Raw genomic sequence first — 27,880 nt, 5'->3', positions numbered from 1 at the left:
GACATACTTGGGCAGCTATGTGGAGAACATGCAGATCAGAAGAAGAGGAGGAGCTGGGTGTTTAGTGTGCTGTCTATCCAGTCATCTGAGCTCACTCCTTATAGCTACAACCCTACAACCCAGGCAGCAACATAAAATGTATATTTGAATAAGTTCCACACGCTAACCTTTTAAACCAAGGAAATCGAAGTGAAATCAAATGTCACCTTGGTGGGATACATGTGTGTCATCTTTGACGACCCGAAGTCTGATGTAGAGAGAATTCTGAACAAGGCAGTGTTTTCAAAGGTTGCATTCTTTTACTCTGGAAAATAAAAATGTTTATTTCTTTATTTAGTGTGTGGAGGTACGTGTATGTCCCCAAGTGCACACACACCATAGTTCACATGTGGCCAGAGGACAACATTCAGGACACAGTTCCCATCTTCCATGTGGGCCTTCAGGTTGTCGTGTTTGATGTGTCTTTTACCCTCTGAGCCATCTTACTGGACCTCACACGTTACCGTCTAAAGGGATGGGTTAAAACGAAGCAGAACTCGGCGCGTGGCTTTGAACGTGGCTGTGATTTCAGTCTGGAGACAGCGCAGCTCATAAGTGTTTCGTTTCCACTGACGGATACCTTTATCCACCAGGCAAGGCTGGGGGCTGTTCTGACCCCAGCCCCGCCCCAGGGCACTGACACTGAACTTCTCAATTTAATCCATCAGTACTGACAGCCAAGTGGAGGGCACGAATTCCCGACCGCGGTATGCAAATTGATTTTGACATTTAATTTTTCCTTTTAAGCCTATTTGGGGAATTTTTTTAAACCAGAGCTGCACTGAGCAGGATTATTGAGTAAAACTTACCGTGGTGTAACCTTTCCTTTGCCCTTTCCCTCCAGTCCTCCAGGACTACCCTGGCGCTCGAGGGCTCTCCACCTTCAGCTGTAATAGCCTGCTTGTGAGGAGGATTAATGATCACAGCTTTCTTCATGGATTTAAGTCGAGGATGCTTTTCTCTGAGGCTGCATGTTTGTGCCTTTACTCTGTCTTGTGCAGTCATTAAAGAGGAAGAAGTATTCCTGGCATATGTTGGATACCCCAAATATTTATCTGGATAAATTTTTGTTGTTGTGAATGAAATAAGAACCCTACTCATTTAATGCCGAAGGCAAAGCCGCCATGTCTAGACTCCATTCGAGGGGTGGCTCTTTCATTCACTAGTAAACAGTCCCTCCTTTTCAAGAAGCAACAGAGAGAGGAGGAAGCCGGAGGAATGCAGCATGAAATTAGAAGTAAAACTTCAGGGCGCCTTTGCCTGCCTGTACAAAGGCGTGCAGGGAGGTTTGGCAAGCTGGCCGGAAGGTGGGCGGCATCTCATCCTCCACCCCTTACAGCTCCAGCTGGCACCAAGGAGTGCCAGGTCTGCTGGCAGAGGCATTTGAAAAGGCCAGCTAGGGGTGGGAGGGGCAAGTCCTTCCCACTTTCACTTCCAGAAACCCTATCAAGATATCTTGTCATACCTTAAAACACAAATTAGAAACCACAAGTTATTCCCAAACCATGCTTCCTTGACATTGGTCAAGTTGATCTTCTTGCTGATAAATGTTTAAAAAAGGAGGGGGATTGATCCATTTGATGTACCTGGCTGTTTGTAAGGTGCTTCTTTATTTATGGTTTCAGGTGCCTCTTTTGATCAAGAGAATGTAAGTCATTTCTCTAGCTAGTTACATCCCGTTTATAAAAGACCCTGACGATTCCTTTGGAAACCTATGACCTGCAGTCTCTCCGCCCTCCGTCCACTGAGGAGAGACTTAGTCATCATTCGGTGTTGCAATGGGTGTGACTCACAGAGAAATAGAGAAGACTTCACACATGCAGGTCTCAGAGCTGCGGCAGAAGCCCAGGCACCTTGAGAGGATCAGCTTGCTCAGGGCGGCACTTCCTTCTCCTGGGCACGGCAGGAAGGTGGCAAACAGCTGAGTGAGCCTCCAGCAGCTTCTGCATCTCCGGCGGTGAGGTAACTGTTGACTGTTTGGTCATTTGTCTCTTCGCTTAACCATCTCAACCTGAACTGGCTTTGATGTCCCATGCTTTCACAGAATGAATCAAGTTGTCTTTCAGCTGTGGTCAACTGTTTTTGTTTGTTGATTTGTTTGCTTGTTTTAATATAGTATGAGATTGATGGGTACAGAGCCCATCACCTAAAGAAATGATCTCAGTGTGACCCAGGCAGGAACCTTACTGAAATTCTTCCAGGACGCGGGACTCTGTGACTATCCTGAAGCATCCTGTAGTCGCAACTAAATACTCTGTCTGTCCCTCTCTCTCTCCCCCTTCCTTTCTCTTTGACACCTTCTGTGACTCTTGGGAATGCAGAGATCCATAAGTCGTGGGTATCATAACAGAGTGCCTCAGGGGTGGCACAATTTGTGGCCAACCACGGCCTGCTATGTTTCTCTCCCTGCTTTCCCGTGAGCCATCAGTGTTATCAGCTTCCATGAGCACACATAGACAAACACTAAACTGGAAGAGAAAAAATATTGGGAATGAAGAAAGGATGCTTCTAAGGTGCATGCAAACCCTAATCCTGGGAGGGGGGGAGGAACCAAACCTCTGCTCAGACAGTCACTCCACATTTTGTGATAAAATGACTTAGTCTTTCAAATGCTCCCTCCCCGCCACGCACAATTAGCTTTTGGCAGGCGGGGCCAATAACTCTTTAAAGCCCCATGACACTCTCTGCCCAGAGTTTACTTATCTTAGTGTCACTTGGCACATATTAGACACTCTGAAATATCCTTGGCCAGATGAGGATGACGTGAGAAAGAAAGGCTCCTTTGTGGTCCTTGTATTGCATACTTTCACATTTGAAAACGGTGCCCAATTTTTAGAATAAATCTCAGGGTTTAAATACAAGGAAAGTTTGTTGCTTCCTACATTTCGAGGGGTGAGACCCTAAGCATGAATGTCACTTTCTCAAGAGACAGAATTTTAAGCCACTAACATTTTCACAGTAGAGCCAACTGTGGCTGAAGGAAGTACCCTGAGGATTTTCAAGAGCTCGCTGCATTGGTCCACACATCCACTCTCTTCTCAACTCTCTTTGAAGTTTTGTGACCAGAAATTATAATAACATACAGTGTACAATCCCTTCCCACTAGCAGTTACTATCTTGCGGCCATAACTTAAAAAAAAAAAAAACTATAGATTCATCAATGATTCGTAATATTCTATCCTGTAAGGAGACACACAGACAAAAGATTCAATGTAGGAGGGCCTGGGGTGACCAGTATTCATTAGCAAAGATGCATAGAAAATTTCTTTAATTTAAGATGCTTTCCCAAGACCTGAGTGTGTCTGTACATCTGGGGAGTCAGGGCAGCCTCTGTGTGAAGCTGCTGAGGACCCATGTGTGGCCTGTTCCCACCACACACTGGGCAATGGAGCTGCACGCTCCGCCCTCCCACAGGGATTCTGGCAGAGGAAGCTTTGCTTCCTCCAGTTACGGGATGGAGCTCACCATTCCAGGATGCGAGCCCCACCTCATCTTGGCTGCATCATCATCATCGCGGTCAGTATGGTTTGCACCAGATTCTCAACAGAACAAGTGCGTGTAGGGGTCATTGACTCCATTTTAAGATTTGTTTCAGGTTTTTCAGGTGCCTGACTTTTTATCTTCTTCTACAAGCGAGTACACTTCCTTAGGTGTGTGAACCGGGCTGTATCATCAGGCTCTTGGGTTCCTTTTCCTTGGAGAAAAGCACATTAGATGTACCTGGGGTTAAAGAAGAAGAATTTTTACTTCGCTAAAAATGGCACAAAATAGAAATGAGTTCTGAGTAATGAGCCATATATGCAATATCTAAATATAAGAAGCACGCATGTTCCACGGTAGTCATTATTAAGCACACTGCATAAGAAAACTCATAAAATCCTTCAGACAGCCATCTAGATAGATGCTTTCTATTTGATGCATTTTGGCAAAGCAGCTCAGCTGCTGGTCCAGAGACTGCAACAAATTTAACGTAAATAAAGATTTGATAAACTCTCAGTGTTTTCTAAAAGAAAACCTTCTGTGGAATTATGTGGACATAAAATGAACTGGTCTGGGAAGAACCAGCCCTTTAGAAAGGACTTCGAACACTGATGTCTTTTTTCATCTTGTCACTCACTTCCTGTCAGCAAAGGAAGGCAACTATTAGAAGTCAAATCAAAGGAGTTTATTTTAAGTTTCTTACTGAGAAACCCAGGAAGAGAAGCCAGAAAGCAGAAGTAGGAACCACTGTGGAGCAGAGCGTTTTCTGACAGCTGCCACCACGTGGTTCCTACATTAACACTCTACGTGGCCAATGAAGACGATAATCGGTCTCCTCCCATGGTTCCTTCTGAATCTCTGCTGTACGACAGAGAATTTCTGACAAACATTTTCATTCTTCCTAGTGACTGACAATGTGTCCTTCCCCTCCCCCACAGCTCTTCCCTCTCCTCTTACACAGTTTAAGATCCCAAGGAGAAAGGTATCTTTTAGCAAACATTCTAATTTGTGATATTCAACCTAACTCCAAAATAGCATGAGGGTTAAATGAAATACATATGTTGAGATTTATGAGATATGATCCTTAACCTTTTCATTGTCTGAATTGGAAGTGGGGACATTGCACGATCGCCTCTGTCATTCTCTTCCTTTGGCCCAGAGGTCAACAGTCTCAGAAGTCAGTCTAAGTAGCATCAGCCAGGAGGCAGAGTGGATTGCTTCCGTCTCTTCCTTCTGTTCTTCCTCTTGCTCCTCTGCCTAAGCTCATGCAGCACGCACAGCACAGAGGTAGAGAAGAGGGTACACAGTCTAGATGCCAGAGCCCAGCGGGAATGAATGCAACCAGGAGGGACCAGAGGGGTCTGTCTCAGCATCACCCCAGAATCGTAGCTTGCACCTTGAACCAATAGCAGCCTGCATATCTGAATTCACCTCTTTTCTATAGAGATTTCTTTGTTTAGTTTAGGGTTTTCTGAGGCAGGCTCTCATTTATGTTGCCCAGTCTGGCCTCCCCTCCTATCTTTACCCTCCAAGTGCTGAGATTATAGGCATGAATTACCACATCTAGGACAAAAGGAAGTAATTTTATCATGAAGTTTAAGATAAATATTTATAGGTATAGGCAACAGCCTAGAACGGGATTTCTTAAACTTTTACCAATGTTGGCCCCTTTGTATCCAATAAATATAGATCTATATTATCTGAGATATATAGGTCTGTAAAATGGGCATACAAAGCAAACACATACTGACAGATCATAAAGAAATTTACTTTGAAACAATTCTCTTGGGTACACATAATTTTACCAATTATTGAAGATGAAAACAAATTTATATACTAGTGTAGACATGCTTGGTTATTTAAAAATAAAGAACTAAGTCTTATCTAAATATTTGATACTACAGAACCTAGCATCTTCAATGTTTTTCAGAGTTGACTGATACTTTGATTTTTGATTGTGAATGCAGAGAATGTCATTTGACATAAATATGTAGTCAAAAGTAGAAACTTGTTTAAGGCCATTTCAGAATTCTTGAAAATTTTGTCCTAATCCCAAGCCCAAATTCATTTAATAATTTTTTAAAATGAAACTCAAGTCAGCAACTTAAACTTTTAAAAGGATTTTCTTTAAGTGTGTTCTTGAGTGTACACATGAATACCTGGTACTTTTGGAAGCCAAAAGAAGGTGCCAGATCATCTGGAAGTTGTGTAACACCATGTAGGTGCTGAGACCTCACCTTCATCCTCTATGAGAGCAGCAAGTGCTCTTATCCACTGAGCCACGTCTCTGTCCCTCTAAATAGTCTGCTACAATACAATCCAAAGACATATCAATGTGATGTTTACATGAGGAAGATTGACTGTAAAAAAAAATTAAGTTTGTACTTTAAAGAACAAAAATAATCTACCTAGACTGAAAATTCCGCACATCTTCACGTCAGTAGTCTTGAGTCCGAGCCGAGGTGTTTTAGGCAGCACTGGCTGGCATCACACACACCAGACAACGTGTATGAGCTGTGCATTTAGGTCCAGAGCTGCAGTGAAGACATTCAGTGCAGCAGGGACAAGCGCTGCCCGAACAAACTTGGATCCATTATGCTTGCTTTTGAAATACTTTTTAGCCATTGCACATTCAAAACCTTTTTACTGTTGTTGATTTTTTTTTTAATCCCACGTTTAGTTACATGGCCTACATCGGGTCTCTATCCATGGTTCAAAAAACTGCGGCCTTCAGTCACCCATACCTGTTCCTCATACTTGTTCCTGACTTTATGAACCAGAAATCTGGCCGTGGATTTCCTAGGAGCATTTGTTGAACTCTATCTAGAGGATCAGTTTGCTACCCAGAGCAAGCTGCCAGGGCCCCAACTGGAAAGGCGCAGTCAGAATCCAGGCCTTCTGAATGTGAGTGCCAGAGTGGTCACTTCTACATCTGCAAATGGTATTTTATATAATTTGATCTTTTCGGGGCCTTCTATCCTCATATTAAGAAAAGTAGGTACTTTTTAAATTGCAAAGTTAGTGCTTGCCAAAGCAGGAGATGAGCAATTTTGTAAGCAACTTAACCTCTCTGTTGAAGTCACAAAAAATTATAAATACTCATCACGGAAACCTCACGAAGAAAGCAATGGCCAGATTTCCAGATAAGCTGTCCTGGGTCCAGTGACACTCTGAACCTCTATGTCAGCAGATCTCAAGAAAGTGTTACTGACAGTCAGTGGGTAGAAGCCAAGGATGTTGCTAAACATGCTGAAATATGCTAGCCAGACTTCACATTGTTAGTTATGGAGTCCAAAAACTATCTATCAAAAGGACAGCAATTGGAGAGTCTGAGCAACAGACAGAGCGGCCCTTATAGGTAGGAAAGGTGGCTGGTTCTTCCCTTGTAACAGGCCTTAAACTACGTTAGTTCACCAGGTATTCTTGAACAAAAATAGCCTATCACTGCTCTACCCCCGGGAAAGGCCCAGGGAAGATAAGTGAGTTGCTCCAAGTCCTCCGAGGTCTGAACTCCTGAGCGTTGCTCCAATGCTAGGGGCCAGGGGACCTGCACCCTTAGTAAACAGTTTGTTGTGAGATAAATCAAAAGACATAGCTGGTAAACAACGAAAGCAACTGAGGTTGGTGCCTTCCTGCTAAATTGCTGGCACCAGGGAACAGCAGAGAAACGAGCAGAGTCGGAGGAGAGGGGCTGAGGCGGTCCTATCAGCTGTGGTTACTCATTTACTTCTCAGGTGAACTGATTGACTGACTGTCAATCCCTCTCTCTACACAGGTCATGGTCCTGAAAGCGCTGACCTGGGACTCTTGTTCACAGAGAGCTTCTTGGCTAAAGGGGTCAAAGATACATGCTGGGTTATTACTGACCTGGTCCAATGACCTAGAAAGAATGCAAAATGCAGAGACGAAAGAAGAACTAACATTTTTAGACAATAATAAAAACAGGCTTCACAAATCAACGTTTCTCAAGCAGTGTTAGGTGTCCCAAGGATTCAAGTTACTGACTGGGACACCAGCCTCCGTGATGACCGTCAGCCCAGAGTTCACACAATGATAGTACATTTTCATAGCCTGCGTCCTTAGTGACTAAAAAGTTCCCCTCTGCTTCTTGTCACTAAGGAAAACTGTGTTTGTTTAGCGAGGAGGTTAAGTGAAAAGTGGAGAGGATGAAGCCGAGAAAGAGTTGCTTAGGTTAGAGTTTTTCTTTTCCTCCAGCGACAGTAAAAACGGGCTTTCCACAGGACAGAAGGCAGGCGACCTAGTATCCCAGGTCTCTCCAAAGTCCGGGCATTTTGTTTTGTATCTAGAACCTCAAAGCAGTTCAATGAAGTCTTTATGGGGGGAGGGGCTTCATCTTTCTCTACCAGACTTTGATTTTTTGATTCAAAGTGTTGTCTGTCATTCACAAGTCATTCATACAGGGGAGCTTTGACTCCAGGGTCCCCTCACCCGTGGGCATCCAAATCTGGATTCTCTAATCTCTTGTAGACAATGTCACGGTGTTTGCACAGGACCTGCGCCCCTGTCTGTACACTTTACATCACCTAGAGACTGTTTGTAATACCTAGTGTGAATGCTGTGTATATAGTTACACTGTTGTTCAGGGGACGAGACTAATGTAAAGTCTGTGTGTTCAACAGAGATCCAGTTGATAAAATGACTCAAATCTGCAGTTGGTTGTGTCTGTGGGTGTAACTTCACACTTACAGGAAAGTTAAAAGCATGGTACAATCTAGAGTCTCTAAACATTAACATTTTACCATGTTTTTATTCTCACTTTTATATAAACATATAAGGTTTTGTTCAGTTATTATTCTCTGAACTTTATGGATTTTTACTGTATTTTGTTTGTTTTGTTTTGTTTTTGAGACAAGGTCTTCCTATATAGCTCTGGCTAGCTTGGACCATGCCTCATCAAAAAAAAAAAAAGGAAGGGGACATACACCATATTTTATGATAAAGAACATAAAAAATATGGTGGCTGAGGCCATGCATGGTAACACACACCTTTAATCCCAGCACTAGGGAGTTCAAGGCCAGCCTAGTCTACAGAGTGAGTTCCAACACAGCCAGCACCACACAGAGAAACCCTGTCTTGGGGAAAAAAAAACAGAAAAAGAAAAAGAAAAAAAACAAAAAAGAAACAAAACTTTGTCTGTAATAGATAACAACATCTCAGGCACTGCAAATGCTGCTGAAGTGTGTTGCTGGTTTCATAACTGAAAGATGTGTTGTTTCAGTAACAACTTAGAAAACAACAGAGAGATTCTCTTCCCTGTCTAAGTGGATCATGCCTTAAATTCTAAGCGCAGACTATCTATCTCCAAGTTCTATAGGAACCCCCAGGTACTTTCATTGATCTCCAAATCCTCCACTTATCCTAATTCAAGCCTCTTGTGTCTGGTCACTCATCATCACAGGAATAGCACCCACCTTCCTCACGGCATCCGGGGCTCGTGGCCCCCCTGGGAACTCACCAGTCATTATATGTGAACAGAGGAGGGCACGAGGGGAGACGATGAAAGGAACACTGCTTCGTGTGTCAGAGGCTGTTCTGGAGGTTGTTCTGGCCCGAGGACTGCTAGCCTAGCGTCTTAGCACCCACACGGAGGTGCCTGTGTTGACTCTATCAGCTCAGCTTGGACACCGCTCAGCCCCAGCTACCAGAGAATCCAGGGTTTCTTGTTCTCTCAAATGGGAAGGCACGATGTTCCAGCCACAATAGCTTTTGCAAACACCTTGTATCTGTGAGCCTGTTTTATCTTCTATAAGTGACCCAGATAATATGTTTTCCACGGGACTAGACATACAACCAGCCAAGACTGTGTGCAACTCTCCAGTGGAGAGGCCTTTGCCAGTGGGTGGTAATCACACTATTTACTCCTCTCTCTTCTGCCCCTGGCAAAGACGACAGCCGAAGTCACATCCTCTATCAGAGGGACATTAAAACCCACAATTGTTTTGCTTTCTTCAGATAATTTCTCTGGAAATTTGATTTACAGTGAAATTAGACATTTCAATATTCAGCGACTATCAAGGGCAGGCTTAAACAAAACACTATAACTAATTGGATTTACGAATATGAAATGTCATTAAAATCTCTGAATATGTCATTTTATGAGTGCTTTCTGCTTCTCCCCATAATTATGCATTTTAAATTATTATGTATTTGAGAAGCAGAAGCCCTGCTGCCTGGACATTTGTATGCTACAAATCAATTCCTACACAAAAAAGATTTTGGGAAACTAAACCAAATTATTAAGTAATTTAAAAGCCTGTTTTTAAACATCTATAACTGTACCATGAGCCAGCTACATCCCCATGTTTCCCATATCTTGATATTTCTCATTGGTTTAATATCAGTCAGAAGATCTTTTTATTTCTTTCTTTATAAGTCTTTTAGGGGGAAAAGGTGAAAAGAGTCCATTTTTTTCCTTAAGCAGTAAAGATGGATACACTGAATTATTTTATATCTTAAATATGCTGTTGCTTATAAAGTGGTAGAAATTAAGTACATGTATATATGTATTTGAAATCCTATTTATACATTTGTTTATAGACACATTTACTTGTCAAAATACTGAGTCACATGTAATAACCATTACTTTAAAGGGGACATTAAAGAGAAAAAGAAAAGAAGAAATTTCTTAGTAACCCAAAGCAGGCATGATTCTGGAGGCGTCCACACAGTCTGCACTTCAGTTTGTGTCAATTGGTTTTCTTCTGTGAAGTAATCCAGGCCTGTGTGAGTCTAAGGAGAGAGAATCAAGGACAAAGACACCGTTTGGGGCTGGAGAGATGGCTCAGCAGTTAAGAGCCTATACTGCTCTCGCAGAGGACCCAGGCTCTGTTTTCAGCACCCACGTTAGGCTGCTGGCAACCACCTGTTACAACAGCCTCAGGGGATCCCGTCATCTCTTCTGGCCTCTGCAGGCACCTGCACTCCAGTGCACATATCACACACACACACATGCACACACACACATATCACACACACACACACATACACACACATATCACACACACACACATACACACACATATCACACACACACATACACACACATATCACACACACACATACACACATATCACATACACACACATATCACACACACACATACACACATATCACACACACACACACATACACACATATCACACACACACATACACACACATATCACACACACATACACACACATATCTCTCTCTCTCACACACACACACACGAGTACATAATTTTAAAAATAAATCTAGAAGAATAAAACTAAACACACTGTGTTGCCCTGGCAGGGAACCTTCCAGGCCTGCAGGCTATGGGGAAAGAGAGGGCTCTTTCCAAAGGTGATGTTCTCTCTGGCTGGCTGCCCCACACTGACTTAGGAACTAACACAGTGTTCCTATGTGGAGAGGGAGCTGACCTTTTCCCCTCTTCCCCCTTGCCAGAAGTTAGAAGGGTAGGGCCTCCATGACTTCAGACCTGAAGCAGCCAGACTTCCTCCTATTGGGTGGGGTGCCGCTCCTCAGGTCCACAGTAAGCACAGCGTGCTGAGGGGAAGCAGAGGCGCAAGTCCCTGTGGAAGGGTACAGGAAACCCGTCTCTTGCTTGCACAGCAAAACTGATATTCCTATTGGCTCTGTGCTGGATAGTTTGGTCAGTTTTACCGGAAAAAGCTGCTTCATTTTGTCCTGTTCATACATTCCTTTATTTTTTCTACAAGAACTTAGTGTTAAAGAGAGAATTTAAAGATTTGAGACATCAGGCCTTCATCTCCCACCCTGCTCTTACTTCCTGGACTCTCTCACTTCGTTCTCCCCTGATAGAGTAGCAATACTCTCTGAGCCAGATGGGAGCGGGACTCGAACTCACTCACAATAAGAAACTAGAAACCATACCAGGAATGCTTTTTTACTGACAGCTGCTCTCCTCTCATGGATTCTGAAAATAAACGGCAGTCCGGCAGGACAAGAAGACCGAGCTAAGTACAGTGGTTCTCAATCTGTAGGTCGCGACCCTTTTCTGGGGGCTTAAATGGCCTTGTCACAGGGGTCACCTAAAACCACCGGAAACATGGATCTTTACATTATGATTCATTACAGTAGCAAAATTACAGTTATGGGGGGGCTGGAGAAATGGCTCAGCGATTAAGAGCACTGACTGCTCTTTCAGAGGACCTGGGTTCGATTCCCAGCACCCACATGGCAGCTCACAACTGTCTGAAAATCCAGTTCCAGGTGATCTTACACCTTCACACCAATGCACATAAAATAAAAATAAATAAATCATAAAAAAGTCTCCCCTTTGCAATCATATGGGAACTTTAAGAAAACAACACTTTATTCTTTAAAAAAAATGAAAAAATTACAGTTATGAAGTAGCAATGAAAGTCATCGTTGGGCCTCGCTACAGTGAGGAACTGTATTAAAGGGCCCCAGCCTGAGGAAGGCCGAGAACTGCTCCTCTAGGGGACTTTGATCCTGGTTTGCTCTTCAGTTTCACTGAGTGATGAGAGCTAAGGCTTTACTGTGAGACTCTGTCTCTCAGATGGATGAGTGCGTGTGGGAGATTAAGGTCCCTCCCCTGTGCAACTCTGGTGGTTCCTTCTGCCCCGTGACTGTGCCACTTTGTTCCCACTCCATTTCTTCCCATCTGGATTTTTCTAAATTCTGCCTGGTTGGCTTTGGCACGATCTTTAAAAAGCCGTATGTGACACAAATGACTTGTCTTTTCCAACAAGCTACCAGATAATCATTGTAGTATCTTAGTATCTATTTGTCTACTCAAGTTCTTAGAAATAGCTCCCATTCGTCAACATGCGATTGTTCTAATTTGCATTTTTCTTTCTAATTTTGAACATCCAGGACACCATCCTTTATTGTTCATGAGAGAAGTGTCCCTGTCGCGTATAGGAGAAAGAAAATGTTGGTGTTGTTTTGGGTGTTGGCCCTCCTTGTCCTGTGCACTCTGCTGTGGAATTACAAAGGACAACTGAAGATAGCAGGCGTCACCGACAAGTACGTTTTCATCACTGGTTGTGACACAGGCTTTGGGAACTTAGCAGCCAGGACTTTTGATAAAAAGGGGTTCCGTGTCATCGCTGCCTGCCTGACTGAGTCAGGAGCGACAGCTTTGAAGGCAAAAACCTCAGACAGACTTCACACAGTGCTTCTGGATGTCACCGACCCTGAGAATGTCAAGAAGACCGCCCAGTGGGTCAAGAGCCACGTAGGGGATAAAGGTAAGAGAAGAGGTCTGTGGGGTGGGGCGGTTGGGAGATGAGAAAGCAACTAAAGCAAAACAAAACGAGTCTTAAATGGCTTTTCAAGAAAATGTCTGCGAAGGCAATTTTTTAATCTCCACAGAGCTCCTAAGTAATCCCAGTGTGTGTGAGATGTGCCCCAGACAGACTGCCTAGAGCCCCAGCAGGTGAATCTAGAACAGAAGTGAAACCCTACCTGTTCCTGACCTTCTCCAACAACATCTCAGCAGAGGGAGTTGAGGCTCGAGTCTATAGGAGAATATGGAATCAGCCTCCAGATCACCACTTGGATTACCTGGGACCCACACCTCCACAGATGGGTTCCAGAGTGCAGACATCTTTAGTGGTTGGGAGAACAGGACCTAAGGATGTGAGGATGCGGGTCTTAAGGAGTGCAGCTGACCCAGTCAGCTGCAGACACTCCCTCTGCTTTAGATCGTTAGATCACTGCACTCTGAGCTGGGAGAGTTTTGTCAGCTTTGAGTCATCAAATATTCTCATAGAAGAAGGTATCAGGGTTCATAATAGAGAAAAGCAAATGTATGTTTGAGCTCTTTAGCTCTAAGCCTCTGAACCTCAAATGCAGTGATTTAGCAAAGCCTACAGACAAATTCCGGTGCCCGAATTCCAACACCTTTAGCAATACTACATATTTCCAATCAAGAAACAGTGAAGTAGATGACTTATTTTTCTAGCAAATTTCAGCATAAAGTGGGTTTGTATCACTTCTCCATCCATGCAGAATATTTTATAAATACACAGACTGCACCATCTTGCTAGGCAGGGAAACAGACTAATTTTCTCTACGTCTGAGATGAGAAATCAGAAAGTCTGCCTTCAAAAAGCATAAACAATATGACACTTGGAACCGGAAATAGAATAGCGAGACTGAATTCCAGTAGCTAAGCATGGACCACTTCAACTTAGTCTCTCACTCCGTCAGCTACCACTTCCCCGAAACGCGAAAACATTTCAAAGCAGGAATGACTACAAAAAGCAAATCACACCACTGTGCAAAGAAAGAACTGTATTTCCATCAGAGAGGCCCATAGGAACGACATCTTCCACCGTGTCCCCTTCCCTCCCTCCCTGCTCCAGGTCTGTGGGGTCTGATCAATAATGCTGGTGTCCTGGGCGTGCTGGCTCCCACTGATTGGCTGACGGTGAACGACTACAGAGAACCCATTGAAGTTAACCTGTTTGGACTCATCGACGTGACGCTCAATATGCTTCCGCTGCTCAAAAAAGCGCGAGGGCGCATTATCAACGTCTCCAGCGTCGGAGGCCGGCTTGCTTTTGGTGGCGGGGGCTACACTCCATCCAAATACGCGGTGGAAGGTTTCAATGACAGCTTGAGGTAAGGTGAATTCATTGATTTATACGATAATTGCTGCTAACGCATACCGGATACTTAGTATATATGAAGTATCCTTTTTAATACTTTAAATATTTCCCCTCATCCAGGGTTACACAGCTCGTAAGTGGTAGACCTGAGATTTGAACCCTAGTCTGCGTTTGACTCTCACTGATTTCACCTCGTGTATTAGCGCATGATGCCCCCAGTGGGGTGAACTTACAGTCAACAGGTCAGTTTGTCTAGTAGAGAATTGTTCAGGGTTAGTTGTTCCATTGTTATTTCTGGAAGGTGCTAACAGGACAGTACCAGCTTCCTTATATCTCCTCAGCAGCTGCCCAATACACTCCACTTGGGTTCTGCAGCTATATCCTGGGTGAGAGGCAGAGAGGGGATGCTTGATTTGTCTTACCTGGAACCAGAATTCGCGACTATCAGTTTAAAGTCCATAAGTGCTTTTTCAGTCAAGGGTACCAAAAGCAATGACCGCGCATTGTGTTAAGAGAGCAGCAGGACAATTTTCAGACATGTGGGGGATGTGGAGAGAAATCCCAAAGGATAGAAATAGGGGCTAACACCAAAGGGCATTACTATCCAAGCACTAAGGGATGAAGAGACATGGAAATCTCTAGAACCTGGAGACACAGAGACTGAGAGCTCCAGCTAAAGGATGAAATAACCAGTGTCCACACCACATAAGGAATTATTCATCCCACATCTTGTTCTCACACTCCTGATTCCAATAGTCCACGTCCACCAGATGCTGGGGTACACTAATGCAGGTGAGCCTTCTGGGATATAGTGCAAGCAAAAGGGACCAGGGAAGCAAATGGAAGCTAAGTCGGTTGAGTCGTGCTGAAACAAGCAAGAGAAAAGATAAAATTGCTATCGGCTCACCTTTAATTCCCCATTTGCTTATTCAGTTGGTATTCACTGAAGGCATATGTTAGAGTTATGCTGCGTACCACAGATCTAGGAGTAGCTTAGTAATAAAGAGGATAGATGACCCCACTAAGGTTAATAGAGGCCGATAGCTCCATTCTGCCCCATGATCTAGTTGCCAAGTCAGAGTCTCCTAAGAGATAAACACAATAACATTTATTCGGAACATTAATGTGAAGTAATATAGCCTGGAGAACTTGTTAAAGATGCTTAAGGGGTGGGTCTGGGATACGACCGGGGAGTTTTTCTACAGCGTTACCAGGTGTTGTCGTCGGCTCAGAGATCATCACACTTCTAGTAACACTGTCATGGCGATTTCTCTCAGCCTCATTCCGTTCTACAAAATGCAATATCTTAATAAAATGCTAGTATTTAAAAATATATTTCAACTGGAGTGTTTGTAGACTCTGTTGTGTAGCTATACACTGCCTGAATGTAACCACCAGGAAGTGTTTATGTCTTTATGAACCACAGAACTGGTATTTGACACAGAATGGTGCATGCAGACTAGTCCAGGGTGTCTTCATACATAGAGAATGGCGGAGGGACAACAAAGAGAGGCCTGGGACTCTGAAGCTGTATTTGCTCAGCAAGTGTATTGGTTTCGTGTTGTCATAGCAACATGTAGGTCTCTTAAACTTAGCAGAGTGGCCTGTCTCCTGTCTGTGTCATTTTCACAAGTATGCAGGAAAGAGGTCTTCTCAAATACCTTCTTGGAACTGCCATCTCCCAGATCCAACAAACATCAGTTGGTAGATGAATAAAATATAAATAGGTTGAAAAATAACCTTTAAGATTTTAATGTAATACACCTTTGAAAATCTCTCAGGATTGAACTGATTTATATTGTCAATAAATGAAATATATTTCAGATTGTGCAATAGTTTTGTTGCTAAGAAGCACAGTCTGGAAAGAATTGAATTACATTTTAAGATTACAACTAGAGCTTACAAAAATGCCTTATGGTGAGGGATGGGGATGCAGCTGAGTGGCAGAGCTCTGGCCTAGCAATACAAGGTTCTGGGTTCAAGCCTCAGCATGGGTAAGATGTCTATAAAATGAGTAATTGCCTCTTTATACATTCCTAGTGGAAATATGCATTAAAATTAGGAAACAATTATTCATGCAATACATTGTTCGGTTGACAGGAAGGAGGCACCAACAACATCTCTATACTGTGACTCAGTAAATATGTAGACTTGAGGCTGTTTATAGTGTTGTGAAGGGACAGCCTGCTCAGCAGCACAGGGATCAAGGCGGCATGCCAGGGATCATGAGACTAGATCTTTCAGCATCCTCAGTCATTCTACAATCCACATTCCAAAACCCAAGGGAAACCTGTCCACCAAGCCAGTCCCTGCTCCATTTCCCCATCAGATACTTTGAGCATGGAGAAGAAATCATCTTAGCCCAAATGCTTATCAGCTTAACAAGAACTGGATTAGTGTGGGGTTATTCAGAGGGTTGTCCCACCCACGTCCATTTCCTGTTCCGTCATTCAGCGTCACCTGACCGCCTTGAACTCCAGTTTCTTCAGCTTTAAAGTGACGGGGTAGAAGAAGATGTTTGTTGCCAACACAGTCAGTGTTGACTCTGTGCAAAGATTCATGAGTAACTAGTTAACAAGTAGTAAACATTCTCCAAACAAACTTGAATGAAACAGCAAGAAGAACAAAGGCCTAGGATGTGACTACGTAATGCTTGCCTAGCCTGGATGAAGTCCCTAGGTTGGGCCACAGCTCAATGAAAACATGTTTTCTTTCTCCAGAGTTGGACTTTTTTTTTATAATCATTAATATTGAGAACACGACTTCGCATAACCTGGTATAGAGTGGCAGACGTGTGTGCAGGCCATTGTAGAAATTGTTAGAAACTCTATTTTAATCACGGGCCAAAATGCACTAAGATGGTTTTAGGAAATTCAAGTCAGATATTCAAGTATCAGTTATCAAAATCAAACATCCTATCATAATACAATAGGAAGACACACTAACATGATAATTACATGCTGAGTAATGACAATAGTAAATACCAAAAATTTTGGTTTTCAATAATAAAAACATCATGTTTCTTTAAGAACAGAAAACCTGGTTTGTACAGAAAAACAGCACCATTGATAGCATACTGTTCTCTCAAATCCTATCTGAATGTTTCATGCAGCTTGCATCGATTTTGCCTGGGATAACGGCAGGTGCAGAGCAAAGAGCATAGGTTCTGTGTTCAGAAACCAAAGTGAGATTGTCCATGTAACATGGGCACGCACTACAATGAACACCTCAGATTCGTCAAAGAATTTTGAACCAACTTTTCATTATTGAGCATTCAACTGTCAATTAACTGTTGCCAAATTCTTTACAACCCCGGCACTCAGTTACAGGATGCCATATGGGTCCTGACCCACAGTTTGAGAAACTGAGCTCTTAGGCGAGGAGCAGGGAGTTTAAATGATCATAAACTTCCTCCAGAATCATATATCAGTGCCCCCAGTGATAGACAGGAATGCCAATTTTCTGCTTCGGATGGGGTGCAGGAAAACATTTTTTATGATTTATTTATCTTTATTTTATGTGCATTGATGTAAGGGTGTCAGATCCCCTGGAACTGGATTTTCAGACAGTTGTGAGCTGCCATGTGGGTGCTGGGAATTGAACTCGGGTCCTCTGGAAGAGCAGTCAGAGCTCTTAACTGCTGAGCCATTTCTCTAGCCCCAGGAAAACATTTTTTTTAATTAAAAGATTCTTTGATTGCTCTTCTCACAGGAGGGACATGAAAGCCTTCGGTGTACATGTCTCGTGCATTGAACCAGGACTGTTCAAAACAGAACTGGCAGATCCCAAGAAGACAACTGAAAAAAAGCTGGCCATTTGGGAACACCTGTCTCCAGACATCAAACAGCAGTATGGAGAAGACTACATCGAAAAAAGTGAGTTTGGGGGTGAATCCAGTGTCTTCTGGGATTCGTCGTCCTGGCCATCGTGAAGAGTCACAGACACAATGATGGGAATCTTTAATCTGGGTTTTAAGCCCAGTACCACCTCTTGCCTGTTACTGAGAAATTAACAAATGCTAGGCATTATGCTAGGAATTTCTGAATTATGTCATTTATGCCTCAAAAGAAGTACTGGATTAGTGAACAAAGGCTTTGCAAGGTAAAGATTCCTTTCCCGGGGATTCAGTATCTCCTGGTAGGCTCAGATATGAAGCCAGGCCGCCTGGCTCTCAGAGTCTCGTTCCTATACCTATTTCATCTTGTTACTAAGCACAAGCCACTCTTTCAGCATTGTTCAAGAATCTGTGGCGGTGACAATGATAAGACTCAGACTGTGGTCCTAAGAGTCCCCTAGAGCTGACTACAAAGAGTAACCAAGTAAACGCCAGACTACACGGCATCAAGAAAACAGACCCTCTTTAGGGAGACCCAGAGAGTCAAAAGTGGAGCGAATGATGCAGTCTTTAATTGCCCTGGAATATGGGCCGAGAGAGGGACCCGGCTGATGGAGAAGCCTTAACAGGACAGGACAGGCCAAGTTTGAATAAGGCTTTAGAAATCCTTACTAGAATTCTAATTTAGAATTTACTTGGGTGTTGGAAACTCTCGGGAGTCAGGAACACACGGAAGGGGAAGAGGAAGGAGAGGTAAAATGAGACAAAAGACTGAGTCACGGGGAGAGAATCATAACTGAGATTACACAATGATGATTTATACTGTGAGCATTTACAAAGCACTTGTCATCGCCCTACGTGCCCCACATTTCATTCATTTACAATCTGGAAGCTCTGTGGATGCTACTATGCCCTTCATTGTATAGGAATGACATACGAATGTCATAGACATAGAAATGACGCACCTGAAACTGCAGAGCTGGATTTGAACCCAGCGTAATTGCGTCGCGCATTCTTGGGTGCCGCGCACCGCGCCCCCGTGTCTGCGCTCTGTGCGCTAGAACCCAGTTCGCGAGCTTCGGGAAAGGGGGCTGGAGGTTGAGAATACAGACGCAGAGACAAACCGACACACGCAGATCTTTTAACACTGATTCCCAAAGCCCCAAGAATCCCCCTTTATTGTGTTCAGGGGCAGATTATATAGAGATAGCCACACCCCAGCCAAACCCACCAGAAACCACTCTCCTGCCATCAGCAACTCCTGAAGGTCTCGTGCTCAGAGCAGCGGTAGGCACTCAGATCAAGGGGAAACAAGCTGTTTACAAGAAATTCAGGATCTGGGGGTCTCACTGCTCCCGACACTTGGGCACTCTAATTAATACAAAGAAAGTAATAGAGTGAAGACTTCAGTCAAAGTTCCTCTTAGGCCCTTCCTCCCACCCCAGTTTCCTGAACCTGTAATGTTTGCTTGCTCTTCCTCAAACACTGAGCTCTTGCCTTCAGTGGAACAAGGCCCCTGCCTTCCCTCCATGTCACACCATCCCTCCAGACTGTGACTCTGCCTCATCACTGGTCACACAACACAGCAAGGTTCAAGATCAGCTGAATGGAAACCCAAGACTAAAATTAGAAAACACACAGGGAAGTTTCCAAGATGATAGGCAGTCCCAGCCACCACCATCTCAATGTAATACACTCACACACACCAGAAAAAGCCTCCTGAGGATTCCAACTAGAACGCCTGGCTGACAAACTTGCCCAAGGATGTCTCTCCGTGCGCTTTAAGCCATCGCCATTAGAAGCTGTATTTCTTACATTCTGACTCCAGGGGTCTTATGTAGGTCAAAGGTAAAAGATTGAACTTAATCCTGTTAGACTTAATACTTCAGAGACAAGGCCCTTTGTTTAATAGAGTTTTCCATGTTAGATAATCAGGGTGACACCGATAATTAGCTAAGACTATATCACAAAATTCCTTCCAAAAATTTTCTGGCATATAACAAACAGTTGCACAAATTTATGAGGCACAGTGTGACGTGGCTATCAATGGTAAAAACAGATCAAAGAGGCTGGTATATTGATTTGTTTTGAAACATTTATCATTTCTTTGGGTTGAAAACATTCCAAATTTTCTTTACTAAGAAATATAAAAAAAGCACTGAGCTCAATTTTTTTATTAATTTGTCATATTGATTATTTCTGAGTCAGAATTTAGAGGTGAGCCAGACTTAATAGTTCCAATGCAGACCAGAAATTTAAGATCAGCTTTCTTCATTTCCCAAGCTGAACAGCAAGGTTAACTAGGCATTAACACTTCCTTCTTTGAACAACTTGTGACCACTCACACAAACACCACCGTCACTTACTAGGTTCTTTGGACAATTGAGGGCCTGGGACCTAACATGGCAGGTCTGTTCCCTGAGAAGACATGGTCCAGGCATGTTTGAAAACACGTGAATATCAAATGGTAGTTCTACTTTGAAGTTTGTTTTGTTTTGTTTTGCTTTGCTTTGCTTTTGAGAAAGCCCATACCGTGTTCCATAATTGCTCTTTTAGCTTACATTCTCAGCGACCACACACACAGATCTCCTTCTTCCACACCCAGGTCAAACTTCTCTTTTGTCTCATTGCCACTCTGATGGTCCAATACAGTGCTTGCTGTGGGCTGAATTTGAGCACTAGAGCAATACATGCACTGGGAACAGCACATTCACACACACACACACACACACACACACACACACACACACACACCCTCGCTCACTGGCCCTGTTTATGACCTCTTGAGAAATGTCTGTTTGGATTCTTTCCATGTTTTGAAAACCAGATTGTATTCTTTTTTTTTTTCTATTGAGTTGTTGGAAGTCTCTTTGTATTTTTTCTTGGATATCAACCCTTTATCATTGTATGGTTTGCAAAGACTTTTTCCCGTTCCATGGGTTGTCTCTTTGTTCTTTTAGCTGCTTCCTTTATACACCACAGATGGTTACTCTGATGCAGTTCTGTGCATCCATTTTGGATTTTGTGATTTGTGCAATAGGATCATCTTCAAAACTTATTGCTGAGTCCAATTTCAAAAGCGTTTTCTCTGTGCTTTATAGTTTTGGGTTCTACTTTATAAAGTCCTTGATCATTCTGAATTGACTTTTACATTTGATATGAGCTAAGGCTCCAATTTCATTCCCTTGCCTGTGGGAAGTTGTTTGTCCAACACTTTAAAAATAATTAAGAATCCAGGGCTTCAAATCATCCCCAATTCTTTGTGAACATATTTGCCTTGGTGGGATCTTAGGTCGTGACTCAAACACTTCATTTGCCCCACAGCTGGGAGACTTTTCCCTTCTGATTCAGGACATTACTGTGGAGATGTTCAGTGGTGTGGGTGCCCTTCTGTCTTCCTATGCACTCATGTACCCTCATACACAAGAATGTGTACAGAATCATATACAACACAGCACTCTCCAGAAAGGATTAGAATTCCAAATTATGGCTTCCTAGGGACAAGGCCCTCGTGGACCTTCCCTGCTGCCTCTAAAGAAGCGGTCTTCAAGGTCCTCAGACAGCAGCATTACTTGAAAACTAGTAGAAAACGCAAATACTAAGATTTCAGGTGTACTGGTTTAGGGATTCTCTATGTAGAAACCAGAAGGCTGGGTTTTAAAGTGCCCTCTAGGAGATTCTATTGCCCACTCAAGTTTGAGATGAGACTAGCTGGCCTAAAGAAGATGTTGCAGCATCCTTTTCTGGAGAATGGAAACTCATTCCAGTGAGCCTCAATTATAATCGCAAGTTCACAATCAAAGTCCCTGTCCTGTGTCTTCCTGTTTGCACCCTAGCCTCCCACTGTGCTTCTCCTTTTCTGCCCAAGAGTAAGCATATTGTTGTCTCTTCTTACAGGTCTACACAAACTGAAAAACAATACATGCTCTGTGAACTTGGACCTCTCTCTAGTGGTAGAGTGCATGGACCATGCTCTAACGAGTATCTTCCCCAAGACTCGCTACACCGCTGGAAAAGATGCCAAGACATTTTGGATACCTCTGTCTCACATGCCATCGGTTTTACAAGACTTTTTATTACTGAAACAGAAAGTAGAGCTGGCAAATCCCAAAGCGGTGTGACTCAATCGACCACAACGGCCTGCCCCAAGCTTTGAGGCTGGCTGATTTCAAAGACTAATCATTTCAATCTCGGTCTTTACCAAACCCAACTTGGACTCCTTTAGAACCTGTTTCTGTTTATAAAAGAGGGAGTTCCAGGGTCCCTTAAGTCTTCTTTGAAAATAAGGACAGAGGAGGCTTATCACGCAGTCAATCTTGCCTGATACTGAAGCCTTGCCTGATTGGTAGGATGAAAGGGAAACAAAAAGACTTCTACCCAAAATATGTGTGCTGCTACCTGCCCCTTGCTGGTTCAGTAAGCCAGCAAGTTAAGCACTGTGTTTTGTCAAAATGTTCAGAGATAAGAAGCCTTTCAAAAGTGAACCTGATGGCTCTGGTATCTCGCTGAGAAGGAGACACAGGCTGGAACTCACTAGGTTCTGATAAGCTTTGACACGAACAAGAAAGTGGTCAAGCAAGCACTCACTGGTACGAACTGAGAGGCCGTGATCAACACAGGGAAGAAATGCAAACAGAAAGACAAGAGATGGGGAAGGAAACGAGAGGCAGGGAGACTCCAACCCAAGTTCCACACTCCGGAGGGACACAGAAGATGCACCACCATGGCTGCTGTGACGTCATCCCGTCTGGTCCCAGTCCCAGAGGCCCTTCACCTCTGGCTTCACTGTCAGCTGCGCCATGGCAGAAATTCACCACCACCATTGGCTGCAGCCACTTCCTGTTTCAGTGGTCAGGTTCTTGGCTCCATTTCACAGACTCTGAGGCTTGCTACCCTTCGACTGTCCAGATGTCCCAAGGCTGCCAAGATCTGCAGAATCCGAAGGAAACTCCTTTGCTGATCTTCCCACTGTATTAGTCCGATTATTCAATCTTCTGATTCTGTATTTGTTTTGCCTTTTTCTGAGACAGTTTTTTTTTTTTTTTGAAACAGGGTTTCTCTGTGGCTTTGGAGCCTGTCCTGGAACTAGCTCTGTAGACTAGGCTGGTCTCGAACTCACAGAGATCCACCTGCCTCTGCCTCCCGAGTGCTGGGATTAAAGGCGTGCGCCACCATCGCCCGGCTGAGACAGTTTTTTTTTAAATTCCTTTAAGTAGCTACAATTTGCTGTTTCTTCCAACCAGAAACTCAGTAACATGCAGTCTACCATTAAGACCAAGCCTGTCAACTGTGTTACCCACTTGAAAGTGCCAGCCGCATCTGTTACTTCCTCCTCAGTTGTAGCTCAGTCATCCCCTTCCCCTCAGAGAAGATTCAATGGACCACAGTGGTTACTCTTCACCTCTTGGGTCAGAGAGACTGTGAAGGAGCCTGCAGTCATAATAAGCCATCTGAGCCCAGAGGTCACCGAATAAGCCGAGTGTTAAGAACAAATTACTAATTTCTGTAGCTGAAAGCAGGGCATGTCTAACCATCCAGACTAAAAAGAATCTCCTCCATTTAATTCATTTATTTTTTTTTGTTTTTTGTTTTGTTTGTTTTGTTGCTTTTTTTTTTGAGACAGGGTTTCTCTATAGCTTTGGAGCCTGTCCTGGAACTAGCTCTTGTAGACCAGGCTAGCCTTTTTTAAAATTTATTTATTAATATCTTCAAAAACCCTGAAACATCTGTGGGGAGCTCAGCCTAGTATATAAGGAGAAAAATTCCCAGGAAGCTTCTAAGAAAACTGCTCAAATTTTATCCTTCTGCACGGTATTAGTCCTAATAGTTCTTGGTAGAATAAAATATCTGGTAGAATAAAATATCCAGACTCATTTACTATGTGGAGGAAGTAGCCACACGTCCTCAAAATGAAAAAAAAACAACAACTCTGGTATCTACAAGTGATTTATATCAATTTTAGTATAAGTGATCACCTCCTGAATTCTTGAATGCCAACCAAGACAATTCTGCTTTGTTTTGTTTTTAACTTATTTATTTTTATTTTACATGCATTTGCGTTTTTCTATGGGTGTTGGGTCCCCTGGAACTAGAGTTACAGGCAGTTGTCAGCTGCCATGTGGGTGCTGGGAATTGAACCCAGGTCCTCTGGAAGAGCAGCCAGTGCTCTTAACCACTGAGCCATCTCTCCAAGTCTGACAATTGTGGTAGTTTTTCCTTAACTCTGTGGTGAATTTTGCCCTTCTTTTAGTTGCTGGGACTCAAATACTCAAGGATCTCATGCAAGAGCTCATGCTATACCACTGAGCTACACCACACCCCAGCCCGTGATTTATTTTTAAAAAGGAAAATGTTTATAGTTTCCATCATAGTTTATGAAGCATTGTGCCAGCCAGAGCCCTGCCTCCATCTGTCTAACAATTTCCAAGCTCTCTTGTTGGGCAACCTGCCAGAGAAAGATCAAGATCCACAGCCCTCCTTGATGCCTAGAAACAGGATATAACCTGAAATAGGTCAGGCCAAGACAACCCAACCCAACTGTCTGTCATTTTCTGTAGTCAGTAACTGCCCCATCGTGACCCACTTCACATCCGTTAGAGAACTGGAAACGGAAAGGACTCACTATGGATCTGTAGCCTACATGGTAGACAACAGCCATTGTGTCACCCGTAGGGAAAAATTTACTCTCAGCCTTTGGTCCTGGGACTCTAAGAGGATGGCAGAGAAAAGCAAGCAAGTATGGGCCTCCCTCCAAAAAACGTAGGTGTTGAACCTTTACTGACACTCACCTTGTATTTTGTCTTTAAACCTGTCCTTTCTGTTTTGTATACTGATTTGCAGAGATTAACTCACATGACTATTGGCTAAAAGCCCTAACAACAAAGTTGTTCTATGCGATTCTAAAGGCTCGACTTTTTAGCCAGATATTGTAGCACACATACCTTTAATCCTGGAACTCAGGAAACAGAGGCAGGTGGATCTCTGAGTTGGAGGGCAGGCTGGGCTACGGTGGAGGTGGGGGGAGCTCAACTCTTTTTTCTTGACAGTTCTCTGTTAACAAACCACTTCCCTGCTGTGATGAAATGAAGCCATCATGATGATAATTGCCTGGAAATGACGAGTGGAAGCTATCTGAATTTCTAAACCCCTTGTATCTCAGAAGCTGACCTTGACTGAGGACAGAGTCTTTGCAGAGATAGTCAAGTGAAAATGAGGTCTTAGAGCTGATCTTGGTGGTGCACAGCTTTAATCCCAGCAATGGGGAGGCAGAGGAAGACAAATCTCTGTGAGTACCTGGCCAGACTGGCCTACAGAGTGAGTCCCAGGACAACCAAGGCCATGTGGAGACCCTATCAAAATAAAACAAAAATCAAGGCTTAGGGTGGACCTTAATCCAAAAGGATTGGTGTACTCACAAGAAAGAGACATTTAGACATAAAGCATAAAGATAGACATGCTTGTAGGGAGGAGGGCAATAAGCTAATAGACACAGTATAAAGTGGTTATCTACAGCACATGGAGAGAGGCCTGAGCAGGCCTTTCCACACAGCCTTTAAAGAGCCAACCCTACCACCATCTTGATTTCTGACTTTTAATCACCAGAAGTACAACAGTAATTTTCTGTTGTTTAAGTCCCTAGTGTAGTAAAAGCATCCTTTTCTCCTCACCTCTGAGCACCTTTCTCAAACGTGTCTCTTCAAATCCTTGTGAGGGTCTGGAGAGATGGCACGGTGGTTAAAGCACACACTACCTCTTCAGTTCTTGCACACATTGAGCCGCTCACAACCACCTATAACTCCAGCTCCAGGAAATCCAATGCCCTTTTCTGGCCTCCGTGGGTGCTACACACATGTGCACATACATGTACATACAACATAAAAATAATGAAAGTTTGTTTTGTTTTGTTTGCCTGGTACTGTTGTTTGAAAGTATTTTTTTATTCTTCATGAGGACTCTGTGTGGGCGCCCTTCTCATCGAGTCTTGAAGAAAGACTTGTGGGTGAAGCCCCCTTAGCAAGAAACCATCACTGCTCTTCCCGTTCTCTTGAAGACTGGCTGGAGAGTAGAGACAAGGAAAACAGCTTGCTCGGTCTTAAAAACTGAGCAGCAGCATTTGTCAAATCTTAACATACTGCTAAGAAACACCAGGCTTTCTTCATGTTGTAGGCACATTGTAAAACAAACTTAGGTTTGTGGCAGAACACATCTCAATCTGCTACTTGAACTGGCTGGCCAAAGACAAGAACAAGAGGTGCATTGCAACTTTCGTTCTTCTCAGTTTTGTAAGTTTGACGGGAAGGGCCCACAGAATGGTGAGAAGAACGGCCAAGGTGTGTGGGCTAAAACATTGTCAGTTTTCTGAGTCTCTCCTGCAGAGTCCTGCCTGTGAGACTGTGACAATGGGGAAGGAGGATTAGAGGCTTGAGGACTGGCCTCAAAGGATGCTATGTCATGGCTGCCAAGTTGCAAGGCCTGTGAATCTCTCACTCACCTCATAATTTCAAAGGAAAGAGAATAATGCACAGGAAAAGTGGGGACTGGGAACACGTTCTTTGCCAGATTCAGGACAGAGTCGGACTTGGGCAGAAAGAGATGTGTGACAACAGAAGGGCCCTATTGCATAGTAAGAGAACTAACCTCAAAGAGTGACAAGAACAGAGAAGTAAGCCCAGTGCCTTCTCCTGAAACACTTGAAGAAACAAGATAATGGCAGTGATGATGGTAGTGGCTATAATGATGATGGCTGATACCCAGTGTTGGACAACTGCTATGTAACAAAGCACTGTGCAGTGTAACTGCTAATTATTAATTAAGTTGCGTTCATTGCATGCATCATTGTCTAATTTCATCATTATACAACAACATTGCAAAATTCCTACAAAGAAAAGGAGAGCCTGGGTGGGTTTCACAATTTGCCCTACATCCTAAAACCAGGGCGGCAGCTGGGACTGCTGGCCTCTACTGTCAGCATTCTCCTAGAAGCAATGCTAGTCTTTCTTACAGGGTTAAATGTTTTCACTGGTTAGGAGATCATTTCCTAAATATTACCCCAGTAGCACAAACACTGAAAGCAACAATTAATAAATGGGACTTTCTGAAACTGAGAAGCCTCTGTAAAGCAAAGGACACGGTCAACAGGACAAAACGGCAGCCTACAGAATGGGAAAAGATCTTCACCAACCCCACATCAGAAAGAGGTCTGATCTCCAAAATATACAAAGAACTCAAGAAACTTGACATCAACAGAATAAATAATTCAATTTAAAAAAAAATGTGGTACAGACCTAAACAGAGAACTCTCAACAGACCAATCTCAAATTACTGAAAGACACTTAAGGAAATGCTCAACATCCTTAGCCATCAGAAAAATGCAAATCAAAACAGCTCTGAGATTCCATCTTACACCTATTATAATAACCAAGGTCAAAAACACTGATGACAGCTTATGCTGGAGAAGATGTGGGGTAAAGGGAACACTATTCCATTGCTGGTGGGAGTGCAAACTTGTACAGTTGCTTTGGAAAACAGTATGGATAGTTCTCAGGAAATTAGGAAACAACCTTCCTCAAGACCCAGCAATACCACTTCTAGGTATATACCCAAAGGATGTTCAATCGTACCACAAAGACATGTGCTCAACTATGTTCATAGCAGCATTGTTGGTCATAGCCAAAACCTGGAAACAACCCAAATGCCCCTTAACTGAAGAATGGATAAAGAATGATGTATTTGGGGGCTGGAGAGATGGCTCAGTGGTTAAGAGCATTACCTGCTCTGCCAAAGGTCCTGAGTTCAATTCCCGGCAACCACATGGTGGCTCACAACCATCTGTAATGGGGTCTGGTGCCCTCTTCTGGCCTGTAGGCATACAGACAGAATATTGTATACATAATAAATAAGTAAATATTTTTTTAAAAAA

At 43.3% G+C, this 27,880-nt stretch overlaps 1 protein-coding gene across 2 annotated transcripts; it reads left to right on the top strand.

Annotated features, from left to right (window-relative positions):
• The first annotated feature begins 1,479 nt into the window (after positions 1 to 1,479).
• Dhrs9 (dehydrogenase/reductase 9) lies at positions 1,480 to 27,773 on the top strand. Of its 2 annotated transcripts, XR_012911777.1 has the most exons (6): positions 1,480 to 2,001; positions 12,385 to 12,761; positions 13,881 to 14,139; positions 17,838 to 18,001; positions 21,859 to 22,990; positions 23,153 to 27,773. XR_012911777.1 is itself a non-coding variant. In XM_075984972.1 (5 exons), exons 2-5 carry the CDS (start codon positions 12,443 to 12,445, stop codon positions 22,080 to 22,082), a joined length of 966 nt encoding a protein of 321 aa, XP_075841087.1. In that variant the 5' UTR covers positions 1,480 to 2,001; positions 12,385 to 12,442; the 3' UTR covers positions 22,083 to 23,146. The 2 variants fall into 2 exon arrangements, 1 of the variants encoding a protein (XP_075841087.1); XM_075984972.1 differs by lacking the exon at positions 23,153 to 27,773 and having other exon boundaries at positions 21,859 to 23,146.
• Positions 27,774 to 27,880: the final 107 nt, after the last annotated feature.

Source organism: Microtus pennsylvanicus, chromosome 9 (genome assembly GCF_037038515.1).
Source record: "Microtus pennsylvanicus isolate mMicPen1 chromosome 9, mMicPen1.hap1, whole genome shotgun sequence".
Classification (NCBI taxonomy): domain Eukaryota; kingdom Metazoa; phylum Chordata; class Mammalia; order Rodentia; family Cricetidae; genus Microtus; species Microtus pennsylvanicus.
This window is presented reverse-complemented; position numbering and strand designations above follow the sequence as displayed.